Source organism: Hylaeus anthracinus, unplaced genomic scaffold (assembly GCF_026225885.1).
Source record: "Hylaeus anthracinus isolate JK02 unplaced genomic scaffold, UHH_iyHylAnth1.0_haploid 11981, whole genome shotgun sequence".
NCBI classification, from domain to species: Eukaryota; Metazoa; Arthropoda; class Insecta; order Hymenoptera; family Colletidae; genus Hylaeus; species Hylaeus anthracinus.
In genome coordinates this window covers 5,523,487-5,536,973 of record NW_026534329.1, presented here as the reverse complement: position 1 = coordinate 5,536,973, position 13,487 = coordinate 5,523,487, and the positions used below count along the sequence as shown (strand labels likewise).

Here is a 13,487-nt window from a genome sequence, read left to right as displayed (position 1 = left end):
AAAATGATATGTGTACATTTTGTTGAAAACTTTGACTACTAGTGTAAAAGTAATTTATTGCAAAACGTTTACATATTATGCGCCTATCCTTATTGCGTCTCACAGGAATGCCATTTAATCATTGAGACGAGCCTGTCGTCTTGCACTGTCTTTCACCTTTGATTCCGACTAACAACTTAATAGAGCACTCTCATACAGAACGCCTAATCTCCTCATCTCCCAGACGTGTATATTCTCCCCGGAATCTCCTCGACACCATGAAATGTTGCAAAACTACGTTACACGGAATGCCAGCGTTCTACCTGTTTCTCCTAGCATTGTCAAAACATCTGATCTCTGGCGAACTTATGGCGCGGAGAAATGAATTGAATTCCTCCTCAGAATTTAGAATTTCTTAAGAGATTGCAATTAAGAATGAATCTTCGCATTTCGCACCGTCCATGAGAGAACATCTTACTTTGCGTTAGCATGAATAACAAAACTAGAATTTTAAATAATCGCGAGTAAATATTATCATATCTTTGTATCTATTTTTATTCTAAACATTTAATATAAAGTTATGGAATTTTTTAATGATTTATTACATATATAATATATTCGTTAAAGCAATCATTTATTACTATTATTATTTATTTACTTCATAGGATTTACTTCGCGCTTTCATTATTTAACCACACTTCATGAAGACTTAATACTTTACAGTTAATAACAGTAATTTCGAAGTATACTAAAATTTTACAATTTATTATCGACATGAGACATTCATTTTCGTTTTATATTGCAGATTTCTTATGAACAGAAACCTTTCCATCAAACTCGTTGAAATAAAAATAGAGATGGTAATATTCTCGAATAAATTAGAAGACAGAAACTCGACGAGTATCCTAAAAGTGCCAATAACTGCATCTTCCCTCACGAACACTATAACATATTTTTGTTTCATCTTCTTTAGTACCATATATATATTATTTAATTTGTTGTTCACGACCCGTCTCATACTCGTGTCTTTAATGCGTACACTTCTAATCGATCAAATTTATGTTTAATGCCCCCAATGCTTGTCTTTCACAAGCGTCTGTCTTTTGCAGACTTCGTTTGCATATCTTTTGGTGATTAGAGCATCAGCAAGCTTACCAACATCGCGAGACGGACACCCACGGCGAGTTTCAATTTTCAATGTACCGCGGGGAAATCTCGCGTCGGAAGCGCGCTGTATCGGGGGCGTTCAAGGTTCGTTGAGGATCCCGCTTTAAATCTTCCGCTTTCCACCGCGAAGCCGCGGCTGTTCACCGGCTCGGTTATTAAATCGCTCGCGATTGTATGCCTGGGTAAACTGCAATTAGCAAGTTCGTGCGCTATCTAGTTAAGAAGTTCTTCTATACCCGGCGACGGTTTTCCTTTTTCGCGGTGAATTTCTCGATCAGCATAGGACGTCAAGGAGGAGAGAACAGGGTCACCAGTCGAATGGAAAATGCTATGATGAATGTAGAAGTCTGGATAAAAAATAAGGCACGGAGATTCGAATCCACGATCCTCGGATCCACATTTGGATTGGTGTTGTCGTTTGACTCCATATTCTTGGGCATGGAAGGCGCGGATACTACACAAATGGGCTCAAGTGAGATCACATTAACCCTCTATGGCTATTTCGTAAGTTCCAGGTGACGGGCTAACACATCAAAATTTTACCAAATAATTTTAAGTTTCTCACAAGATGTCGTAAGTATCATAATTACATAATGTCTCTGATAACTCTGATAATAATATTGATGACGGTTGGGAGCATCATCAACCAGAAATATTAAATTAAATACCTCGCAAGTTGTTTGAAGAAGAAAAATTCTGCCCGCAGAGAATTAAGGCGAACCATAGGTTCGTGCCTTTTATCGTCCAGCTATACAAATTAATCCTTTGCATTCCAAGCAACTAGGCTACACATGCATAGTAAACTCTCATGGCTCTCTTCTTAGATTTCCAAATTAAATTTGTTTCACCAAACATAACGCTTTATTTAATATTTTTTTGACTAATACTTTATTAATCACCTTTTTCCCAAGAGAACTAATACTTTGTCACTGCGGCCGGATAAACCGCATACATTGATATTCCGCGGTGGCAAAGACAATGACCTGGTTAAACGTCGATAGCAAAATCGGTGTCAATATCAGCGTGATAGGCTGCATCGAGGAGAGACCGGAAGCCGAGGTTAACAATAGAAAAGTATGTAGGCGACGCAACGGCTAGCGAACAAATGGCCTCATATTTTTCACGCGACGTGCCTTGCTTGAAAGCTAGCTACTGTTAGGTTCGGTAGCTTCAAGGATTACGTTCGTATCGATATGAAAAGAATTGGTCGATTAATTATTACCAGAACAGCTGTTTTTAAAATTGTATAATGATTACTATTGCGTGATTAATTTGTGTTAAAGATACTGATCTGCAGTTTCCACCCCAAGATATTAATTTACAGGGCATTTATTATTTATATACAACAGTAGAAGGTAAACACAAAGTGAAAACAATGTTCTACTCGTATTTGAGTAAAGTAAAAGGTTCTTTCTGATCAACAGTCATTCCAGTAGGAGACTCACATTTTTAATCTTGAAATCTAATTAACATTTTAATCTCGAAGTAAATTAACTCCAATCTTCTCCAATTAGAAAGGTTAGATTGAATTGATTTGATCTGATTGTAAGATTAAATTCCTCGGAGGATCAGTGACTCTATCAAAGCATAGCTATTGTTTCATTGTGCAGAGAGGCAGTCACTCGATCCGCTAACCATTGTTTCGTTCAAAAAATTCACTTTTTCTTTAAATGGATTAAGTTTCATTCATTCGTTACGCTACGCTACGCAACAAAAGCCGATGAGCGATAAAGAAAAAATCGAAGACGATGCATTCGCATCTTATCTGATATTTCATATGTAAATTCAATTATTCCGGATTTCCGGTATGGTTTCAACGGGATAATAATAAGCACTCAACCGACGTGTTAGAAACAGTATTATTTCCTTTCTGACAAGTAGCATTTGCAAATCGCGTTACGACAGATACGTTATTATGGTTTCATTGCGCTATCGCGAGTATTACTGTCGCCATTGAAGAAAAATTTATGGTATCGAGTTTTTGCTCGATTGGATTATTATTTAAATATTACATTAATTCGTTCATATTAATTTCGTTATCAAAAGGAATTCATGTTACATTTATTTTTATTTTTAACATAACTATCCTATTCTATAAAATAGGATCTCTATTGTGGCGTAAACGAAAATTTTGGTATGTTATTAATTTAAAAGATATGATGGGGATGGTTCCATTTTTTAAACGGAACTATTAGGTCGTCCTAAAAGTTCGTGCCATTTATACTTCTATTTCTCAAATTAATATGTTAAACATACTCTTAAGTGTCACAAGAAAAGATAATCTGTCTCATATCGCAATAGTTTCTCACCTCTCTCACATAGTCATTATACCGTTACTAGAAAATTTCTGTGGTTTTTTATTAAATTTCGACACAGTCTTCGGCACGAACTTATGGGACGACCTAACATATATATATATATATATTTTGTATAATATTTCTCTCGCAACTGAAGAATTTACGTTTAATATCCATTAACTGATAATTGCGAATGATTATTACAAAAGTTAACGCTAAATAAACACTACTCAATCCACCGATACTTTTAAGTGATAATAAATCGCAATGAAAGCTGTACACCATTAAATGAGAACGAAAACATGTCTCAAAAGAAATTTAATTAGGTGTCTCGCATTAGATACTTAAACCAGTAAATTAGTTCTATCGTACAGTCATCTAAAGCAGCGATCATCTATCTTCAAGCACCAATTCACGACTGACAAGTCTCTCCACATGCAGCACGAAGAAATTTTTCGCTCCAGTTGTCCCGCAGACATTGACAAATCGTTCGAGTCGAATAAAATTACGGAATCGAGGCTGTCAAAAGGTTGTCAAAAATTTAGAGTTAAACTTGACAGACATCCTAGACAAGAAAGAAACGAATCTCAATTTCCGCTGTACAACGGAAACGTCGCGAGATGAGACACTTCGATATTCGTATCGCGAACGACCGATTTTCCGCTCGACAGTGCAACGTGTCTCGATCCTCGTTGCCAGTTGTAAACAGTTCAGACAGGTTTTCGCAGCCGTGAAATCGGCACGTCCGCGGTAGATGAACGGGACCAACCTGTCTTGGCACGAGGATACGTTTCACTTTCGCGAAAAAGTCCAGAGGAAATACGACCGTCTTCGGGAAATCGATTACGAGTCCCTTCGCGCTCTTGCTTTCCTCTGAAATCTCGATACGGACCTGGAACCGGTTGCCGCGCCGCTGGATCCAGCAATCGCAACCGGTAAACCGATTTACCGGTAAACGGCGGAAATTCCTTTGAGTTTTACCTATAATTAGGGATTGCAATACCGATAAATTCAGAGTGGACATGGAAAAGTCTGTAAGTACATTTAATAGGAAGATTCCTTGTAATGTAACATTTGCTGTTTTGTCAGTCATTATTACTTTGAGTTTAAGATATTCTTGTATTAATTAGTGTGTACGTATGCAAAATAAGTTTTGATACGTTTTATCTATAGATAACCATGTAATCGTGTAAGAAGTTTCACGTCTCGGAAATTGTCATGAAAATTTGTACCGATACTTGGCTAATATTTTCAAGTTGGGTCATCCATTTCGATGCAGGTCATTCCATGTAAAATTGATTAATTTCCTATTCTATATTAAGAATTTTATTTAAATTGGGGTATGTCACAGTCCAAGTAAAAATAGGGGAGGTTAAGGCTGCCATTTTGTTATGTACTAACTTTTACCAAACAACTTTCATAAAAGAATCTGTAAATATTTATCCTTTTTAAACATATGAAATTCGACTCTTCTCTGTTTAAATCGTACAAAATCGTCCTTTTTAACAAATTTTTATTTCGCTCCTAAATGCTTGCAATTCAACGATATTAAAATTCCTAAGTAAGAATGTTCTCAATATTTCTGTACCGCAAGAATGACTTTACGACTAAAACTGGCGGTAAGTTTGCAGTCCCCAGATCGTTTGTACTTGTCTGTTTTGCGCCTATTACCGATCGCGATTTTCCACGGAAACATAGGCCGTTGTTCGGCAATTTCGTAGTGCGCGGTATCGTTGTACGTTCCCACGACTAAATTGGACTGGTAAAAACTGTTCCGCGTTTCAGCGTTTCTAACAGTCCACGGCCGGGGTTCGTGCTTCCTCATTCCTGTCTCGACTGATGGATGATCAATACCGCTAATGCGCGTTGTGTGCGCGCGCGTTTGTTGCATACAATATCGTCGAACTGATTGGTCTCCCATCCAGCCATATTAAGACTTTAACTTCGGGATGATTTTACGTTTTCCTCTTTTATTTTTTAAACCAAACTTGGAGGACTGCTTCACATCGTAATTTACAATTTTTAACCGTTTTTTGACAGGTATATTCGTCAGGTGGAAACGGCAATATTTTATGTTACGATGGGAACACTCTTTGGAAAAAGTAGTTACAATTTACTATTTAAATTGCAATTTTAATTTTCCAGACAAATATTCTCGTCGTAACACAAAGTGTTGCCATTTTAATAACGATTATATTCGTCGAAAACAGGTAACTGGTTAGCACATTAATTTTTCTTTAGATCGATTCAATTTACCACTGTCTACTAAATAACAAAAAATTCATAAAAACATTAACTCTAAAACCTCCATCGATCATTATCTTAATTAACACATTCACGTTTCTTTGAATGGATTCAATTCAGAGTCGATTAAGACACTTGACTGAAGCTCTTTCTACCGCACATCAAATAATTAACCTGCACATTCATTCGGACGGGAGTAAGTCTCACGGCCCACGGATCTTCCGTTCAAAGACCGCGGTGGAAGATCGCGATGATGCGAGCAGATCTCACGTCTTGGAAACAATGTCCGCGAAAGTGGCGTGTCAATCGATCGAGCACAGAGCAGGGACCGTTTCGTTCCGGCGTTTTCGTTTCGTCGAGGCAATCGAGCGTCTGCGCGACTCTTTTGTCAATTAGTTGCACGAGATCGGAACGAAGAGTCATCGCGAATATTTATTAATTCTTTTAGGTGGTGGAACGGTTTCTTCAATTAGTCATCAGGCGGCCCATGCCATCTAACGATGATCCGGTCGTCTGGGAAACTAGAAACTCCGACGTAAAAACAGAATCCATTTCGAAGGTAGATTAATCATTATTGCGCCGAGTGTAATATAGCAAGTGGAATTACCCATTGAACAGAATGGTGTTTTGAATTACTTTACAGAGACAATAAAATATGTTCAATTTCCTGGAGTCGAATCATAAAGGTCTGCACTGTATACAAATAAATGTAGACTAACGATTCCAATAAAAATAACAAAAATAAAACTATTAGAAATATCCACTATGTACACCGTGATTACACATGCCTTTATCGAAATGAAATGTTAATTTTCAGCTAATGAATCTCGAATAATTTCATTGCATTCATTCGTGTTCGATAGAAGAAGATTAAATTAGAACACATTTTTAGCAGAAAAACAGTGAATATACTATTTTCTATATTAAGTACGTGACCAAAATTGTAAGTTGATCGAGTCGAGTTACAAATTTTATTTTTATTTTGTTACAACCAGGAGAAAGGGTGACATTTTATCGAGGAGTTTCGCTATCAGTAACATATCAAAGACACGTGTCGATCAAGTGACGAGCGAAGTGAATGCCTATGTGGTAAATTCTAAGTAAAAGTGAACTCGAGTAAACTGCTAGTTTCTCCGCAAAAAAGACATTTAGGGTGACGGATGATAACGAGCGGAACTCTTGAATATGCGTCGGCCTAGTTGTCACGTCGATGACGTTGATGACACTGGAACCAGGTTAACGTATACGTGCTTGGAGCATTGCACTGTGCCCTAACAGACTCGCGTCGCGAGGCTTATCCGTTGATGCGCGACGCAAAGTCGGGTTGCCAATGAGTTTCACGCTTGACATTGATTGGCTCGCGTAGGTTCGCCATCAACGATAATCGTATCGATGATTACGAAGGGTTTCGTAATCATCGGGATTTATATGTGTAAACTTAAAAGGGAACACCATCTTTAGGACTGAAAATAATGTTAATATTTGTACTTTTTTCTTATGATAATGAATATCTAATGAAATTATTTCATATAGAGGGTGTCGAAGAATTAGTGTAAGAACCGGAAATGGTAGCTAAGACGTTTCTGAACCACAATTTCCTTTCAAAGAATGTTGAACAGTGCTTCGTTTTCTGAGCGCTAAAAAAACTATTTCCTCTCAATCTTTCCCTATCTTTTACCACCTTTGCTTCCTCTGAGCAAAACCCGTTTAAAATCGACCACACTAGCTTGCACAGCACGTTCCTCGTATATTATTCGAAACGCCCCTGCGTAAGATAGCTATCTTCTGTCTCCCATTGGAACCGTCTTGTCTTCGGATAAGACAGTTTGGTTACAGCGAAGTTAATTCTTTTCGCTCTCATGCGAATGTATTTGCATGCGATTACAATGCATTAAAATACGTTTAAGAAAGAAGAAAAAGAAAGAAACTTACTAGACATCGACAGAACAATATCCTGTGTTATACGTCTTCCTTGTTCCGACCGCGAGCACGGTGGCGCGAAAAGCGTATTTTAGCGTCGAACGGCCGTTACCACGCTTCGACTTAATTATTCGCGGCACGTGACAGCGTTCGCGTCACGAGGGGTCGTTAAAATTGTGCATGTCAGCGGTAAAGCTTGCACAGCGAGAAAAACGAGTCGACCTGTCGCGTTCGCACACCCGTTCGCGGGACGATCTGGTCGTGGAACTGCCTAGACACGCGACTGGTTCGAGAGCTCAACCTTCTAAATATTCAGAAGACATCGCTTCTGGAATGTTGTTCTCGCTATCAGTGAAAGTTGCACAACGTATATAGACATGCGAACAGCGTGCTACTGCGTCAGCAGAAGAGTTCGATGAATGTAGGGTAATCGATGAACCGCTGCTAAAATAGTGATCCGCACAAGACGAAGTAAATTTCGATCTCGTCTCGATTTCGAGGTGCGATTCGAGATCGAGATTACTTGTAGCATATCGTAGGATATCGAGGTGATGAAATTATTAAATATATTTTTTCGAGTAACGAATACTTTATCAATAGAATAAAAGTCAATGAGACAAAAGCACTACATAGACAATGGCATAGAAATCTCATGAAATCGGGGAAGAAACTATTATTTCTCTTAACAAAATGGAATTCTGACACATATTTCCACGTTATTTGATAATCGCGTCATAATTGTCTTATTTCCTCGCCATTATTCCTACGGATTAGTGGAATTGTTCTCTTATCAGCAAATTCCTTGCACAAGAAAAAAAAATTCTTTGAAAAGCATTCTATTATTGCAATAAACATTACTCATGTTTTAGAATCAATCTTGTCGCGTGATTGGCATCGATCTAATGCCCACGATCGATAAACTGAGAGAACCTGTGACTTCTCATGACCCCCCACTTGCGCCTTCTCCCTTTTTGTTTCTTTTCTCATTGCCAATATCCTAGTCGAGCGAGAGCTGTCGGAATACTTGTAGTAAAGAAAACTACAAAACTTTAAATTTATTACCAGAATCAGGTTCACCCGTTTTTAACAAAATTGGCGGATCATCGCAACAACAAATCCATCAAAGTTCAATAACTCGTGCAGTAAATAGAAGCAACGTGAATGGTAGCAAACTTACTCCAGGCTGAGGTCTTCCAACTCTTCCCAAACGTATTCCAAACTGTCGTCCGAATTGTCATTCTTGAATCTATCGCCGCGACAAGACGCCTCATTCTTCCTGGAAACCAAGAATGCCATTGTATTATCACGTTCCGTCAAACTTTTATATCGCCACTGTATAATACGTCTGAAGAAATGTCTTTTACATTTTGTTTAGCTTTACAGACGCGTCGCATTTGTCTCGGACAATAGCGCGCGACGACACGCCGCAAAAATGGCTCGTCACCGCGGCAGACTATTCACGAGGCACAATGACAGCAGCCACCCTTTGCCGACTCTTACATAATACACGTCTAGAGCTTAAACGAGTTTAATTGGCTCTCGCATTGTTTTTCGAGCGGATGAGCTAATGAAAGGGTTCACGCGAAAGTCGCATTACTAGCTTATCGCCAGCGAGATGAAACATGCGACGAGCCAGGAGGAAGTAGTGTTTGTGATAAGAGAAACTCTGGAATGGTCCTCTAAGTGTGGAATATTTTAGATTAGGGAGGGATTTAATTTGCGAGTAATTTAGTGGGAGCAAGTAATGACTACAAAGATATTATTTCGTAAGGACGTTTTAGGGAATAAAATTAATTGTAAACTGTTGGAATAATATTATTTAGTCAATGCAAAAATATATTGCATTATGTATTAAACAAAAGGCTGAACTCTGTCTCCAAAAATGAATAAGTATTTATCTATGTTCAGACCTGTGTGTATCTTTTACGAAAACGTATCGTAGCCTTGTTTCTGTTATTGTTTATATTTTTCATTCATAATTAAATAAAGATCATTCTTCTTAGTTTTCACAATTAAATCAAATAAAGATTAATAGTATTCAGTGAGTGTTTATTTGATACCATATTCCATTCTAAACTAACCAGAACGTGTTTTAAACAATCTCTAGTCAAGTTTAAATGAATAGTCTAGATGAAGTTTGGAAGAAGATACGAAACGAAAATTACAACTGTAATCAATTATAACTTACATTAAAAAATCTTTAGTAAAAAAGAAAAATTCTCATTAAGATTTATTAATACTTAGAACCCACTTGAGACCGTACAAACGTTTAATCAGCAGCTTGTCAATGAATAATTCCATTTGATAATAATTAACCACTTCAATGCACTTGAATAATTCACTCGTTAGCTCTATGAATACATAGTTACTAATGATTTGCAATTTTACACACGGCTTGTGACAGCACAATCACTCACTGAAACATTTCGTTCAAACTTGCATTGCATCACACCACAAAATTACCCACAAAGGAGTTAATGAATCATTTGACAGGTCGAGCACTACTCTTTCAGAATTCATTGCGATTTGAAGCATGAATATATTACGTCTGCGCTACGAGCCACTTTGCTCGGGTCACATAGATACGAGGTCAGTGTAGCATAATGTCCTTGTGCCATTTCACACTCACGTTCTCACAGAGTCGATTGAAGCTATGACTCCGACTACTTGTCAAACTTTTCTTTATTCGAATGTTCGAATGAATCGGTGTATCAGATATACAGTCAGTGTAATAAGTATTCGTACAGGAACCAATTCAAAATAAGACTGCAAATATTTATTTGATTAATAAATTTTAAGGGAAGAAATAATTAACCAACATACCTACATATTTTTCGAGTAGATTTTGCGTAAATTGAAGTTTATTGCTTTTAACGTTAACCTTTTATTTCTTTTCTCTATTCATTTTATTTTAAACTGGTTGCTGTACGAGTACTTCTTACACTGACTGTATATCGAATATAACTCGAATACTCGACTATTGGAGTATTGGAAAATGTTTAAATTCAATGGTTGCTCGGTGCAAAAATAATTAATAAATAAAGTCTTTCCAAACATTTTGAATAATTATATTCACGCATACGTGCATACAATAATAAAGAAATTGTATATCGTGGGGAATGTTGCAACAATGTTGAAGAAGAATTTTTCTTTTTTAATTAGAAATGTAAAACATGAAACAAAATCATTTTTTCTATTACTTACACCGGTTGAAATGAAATGTGGTTATAGACATGATTCCTAAATTACTACTCTTTAATTTAGAATTACCATTGATTTTTAAATTCATCGATTCTTTGAAGTATTTTTTTTTAAATTTATGTCTCCTCAATTCACGCTATAACCACATACTTAATGAATAGAACACAATCAGTTTTCATTGCTTCAGGCCACCAGGGCGAACGTTTCAGTCGCGTTAACATTCCCTTTCCTCCTGGCGTAACACGGAATATTGTCACGCTCCAAAATGCCCGTCCGCAGGGTTAGAACGGTTCTATACAAATATTAAAATATTCGACTAATCGCAGCCTTGACCGAAACGAAAGCACAACCGCTGGAAACGGAACCAGGTCCGCCCGCTCATGCTCATAGTCAGCGAAACCTTGTGGCACGTTCGTCCCCGACGCGTGTCGCAGCCGAAAGCCGATAGAGCAACGATTCGATTCGCGATTCTTCGAGGAAAAGGGGCCAGGAGCTACGACGAACGTACGGAGAGAGTGCATTCACGGTTACGACAAAGGCCGTTGCACCCAACTGCATCCAGCCCGTCATTATTTGCAGTTCGACGACCCGATGCATCCGAGTTCTCGAGTTTTGAAGGAATTCGATATTCGAGGAAAAATTCGAACAAAATGATTTGATTCTCCTGGTTGTGCGAATTTTATTTTATTTTTGAACAAAGTGATTATTACGCTGTTATCCATTTTTATTTATAAATATATACTAGGTCGTCCTAAAAGCTTCTTTCACTTTATTAATAAGTAATACATGTGCAATATTTTATTTTTTATGTTACACTACTGAATTGTGCACGATTCATTTTGCTCTATTACCGTTACAGTATGGATATCTATGAAATTCGATCGTCTATTTATATAAATACAACCGCATCAAATAATTGAGTGCAACTCGCGAAAGAAACTTTCGGGACAACCCAATACTTATAATATCACACTCTCCACTTGTGCATGTGGATTAGGGTGGTCCTTATTGTAATAATTATTTCGATCTATTTTCATTGCATTTCCAAATAATTTCGCAATTATTATTTTCTGAGGGATACATTGCAATTGCAGTGCTCGCGTTTGACAACTCGAATGCTTGCAACCAATTTTCTGCATGCTCCCTCGGAATGTATTCAACCTCGCATTCTTTGCACGAACACAGTACTTGTCGCTAATTGCAGATTCCTTGATTACTTAATTCGTACTTTCTGCGATACCTGCGTAATTTCGCTAACCACCGTTTCCGTTTGTAACACGATAAACGAAGGACCCAAACCTTGCAATCACGGTTTAGTTTGGTTTGCAAACGTCAGACTTCAAACATTTAATCACACTTTATATCCGCTCTGTAATATTTGCTCGATAGAGCAAACTATACGTAGCGATACCGTAATTGATAAGCCACGTTGTTGGCTAATAGTTTATCCTTTCTGGTGACCTGATTAAAAGGTAGTGTCCTTAAGAGAAATCGTTATCTGTATGAATGACACGAATTCTTCAATGCAGTGCTGTGTTCATTGTACTTGATTATTACCTAAAACATGTATATAATGTTAACTCGTTTTAACCCTTTATTTACTGAATTTGTCAAAAGTTCTAAAAATCTAGGCGTCTATCTTGGTCTTACATCATCTTATAGAGTTGTCTCTATCAAGCTTCCAAAAGAAATAACGAACGAACGTCATAGAAGTGGACTTGAAAGTCACAATAAGTCTCGCTAATAAATAAAGGGTTAAAGGGTACCAGATCGCATTTCAAAGTGAATGAATTGCTGAACGAGCATTCATATGCAAACGAATTTTATGATCGGTGGAAGTTGGGGGCTGAGAATTACCGTCCACTCCTAATAATTTAAAATTCGTCAAAAGTCAGAAAGCGAAACAACGTCGAATGCAGCTTTCCTACGCCTCGAGTGCGGCATAATTTATTCAGGATACGACGAAACGTTTCAACGGCGTTCCACTTAACCGAATAATAAATTTATACGACGAGACCAGTTCCCATCCGGCGCGATCGTATTCGACAAACTCGAGATCGCTAAGACCGGGCGATTTCGCTTGACCACGGCGAAGCCTCTGACAATTTGTAGCGCGGAAGTCGTTCGAGGCGACTCGCTTGGAGAGATCGTAAGTATTACTTACTCCTCGTTAAACCCTGAAGATGACATCGCCGACGTCCGCCGTTAACAAACTACTTGGCCCGACAATGCGAAAAACAGAACGTGTCTCGCTGCCCACGTACACACTCCGCCGCGACGCTTTGGCCTATTACTACATTAACAAGTCACTCCTCGTACGTTTATACACCACCGACACTCGCTGATAAGAGGTCCCGTGATAGTGGCCTCTAATGTCGTCACACTAACGATTCCTCGTAGCACGGTGCGATTGTCACTTACCGATAATCACGGATTCACACCTAATGACGTTTCAAAGTATTGCGAATATTGCGAAACTTTTCTTGATTTATCAGACAATAGAGATCGTTCATAAATTGTTACACTAGTTTTGATCTGATACTTGCGAATTTTTTATTTCCTCCTTCGTTATTTTATGAATTCAATCCGAAGGTGTTGAGAATGAAATTATTTAAGTATTCTTTTCAGACGAAATTTAATTAAATAAACATTTCATCTAAAAGTTCACGAGTAATCTTC

General features: G+C 37.8%; 1 protein-coding gene across 1 annotated transcript in view; it reads right to left on the bottom strand.

Moving 5' to 3' along the window:
* The window catches only part of LOC128885784 (uncharacterized), an 80,171-nt gene extending 67,052 nt beyond the window's left edge, over positions 1-13,119 (bottom strand). The window contains exons 1-2 of the mRNA XM_054140075.1: positions 12,973-13,119; positions 8,785-8,883 (exon numbers count right to left, since the gene is read on the bottom strand). Of these exons, the coding sequence (XP_053996050.1) occupies positions 8,785-8,883; positions 12,973-12,998 (125 nt within the window). The 5' untranslated portion in view covers positions 12,999-13,119. The remainder of the gene's footprint in view (positions 1-8,784; positions 8,884-12,972) is intronic.
* Positions 13,120-13,487: the final 368 nt, after the last annotated feature.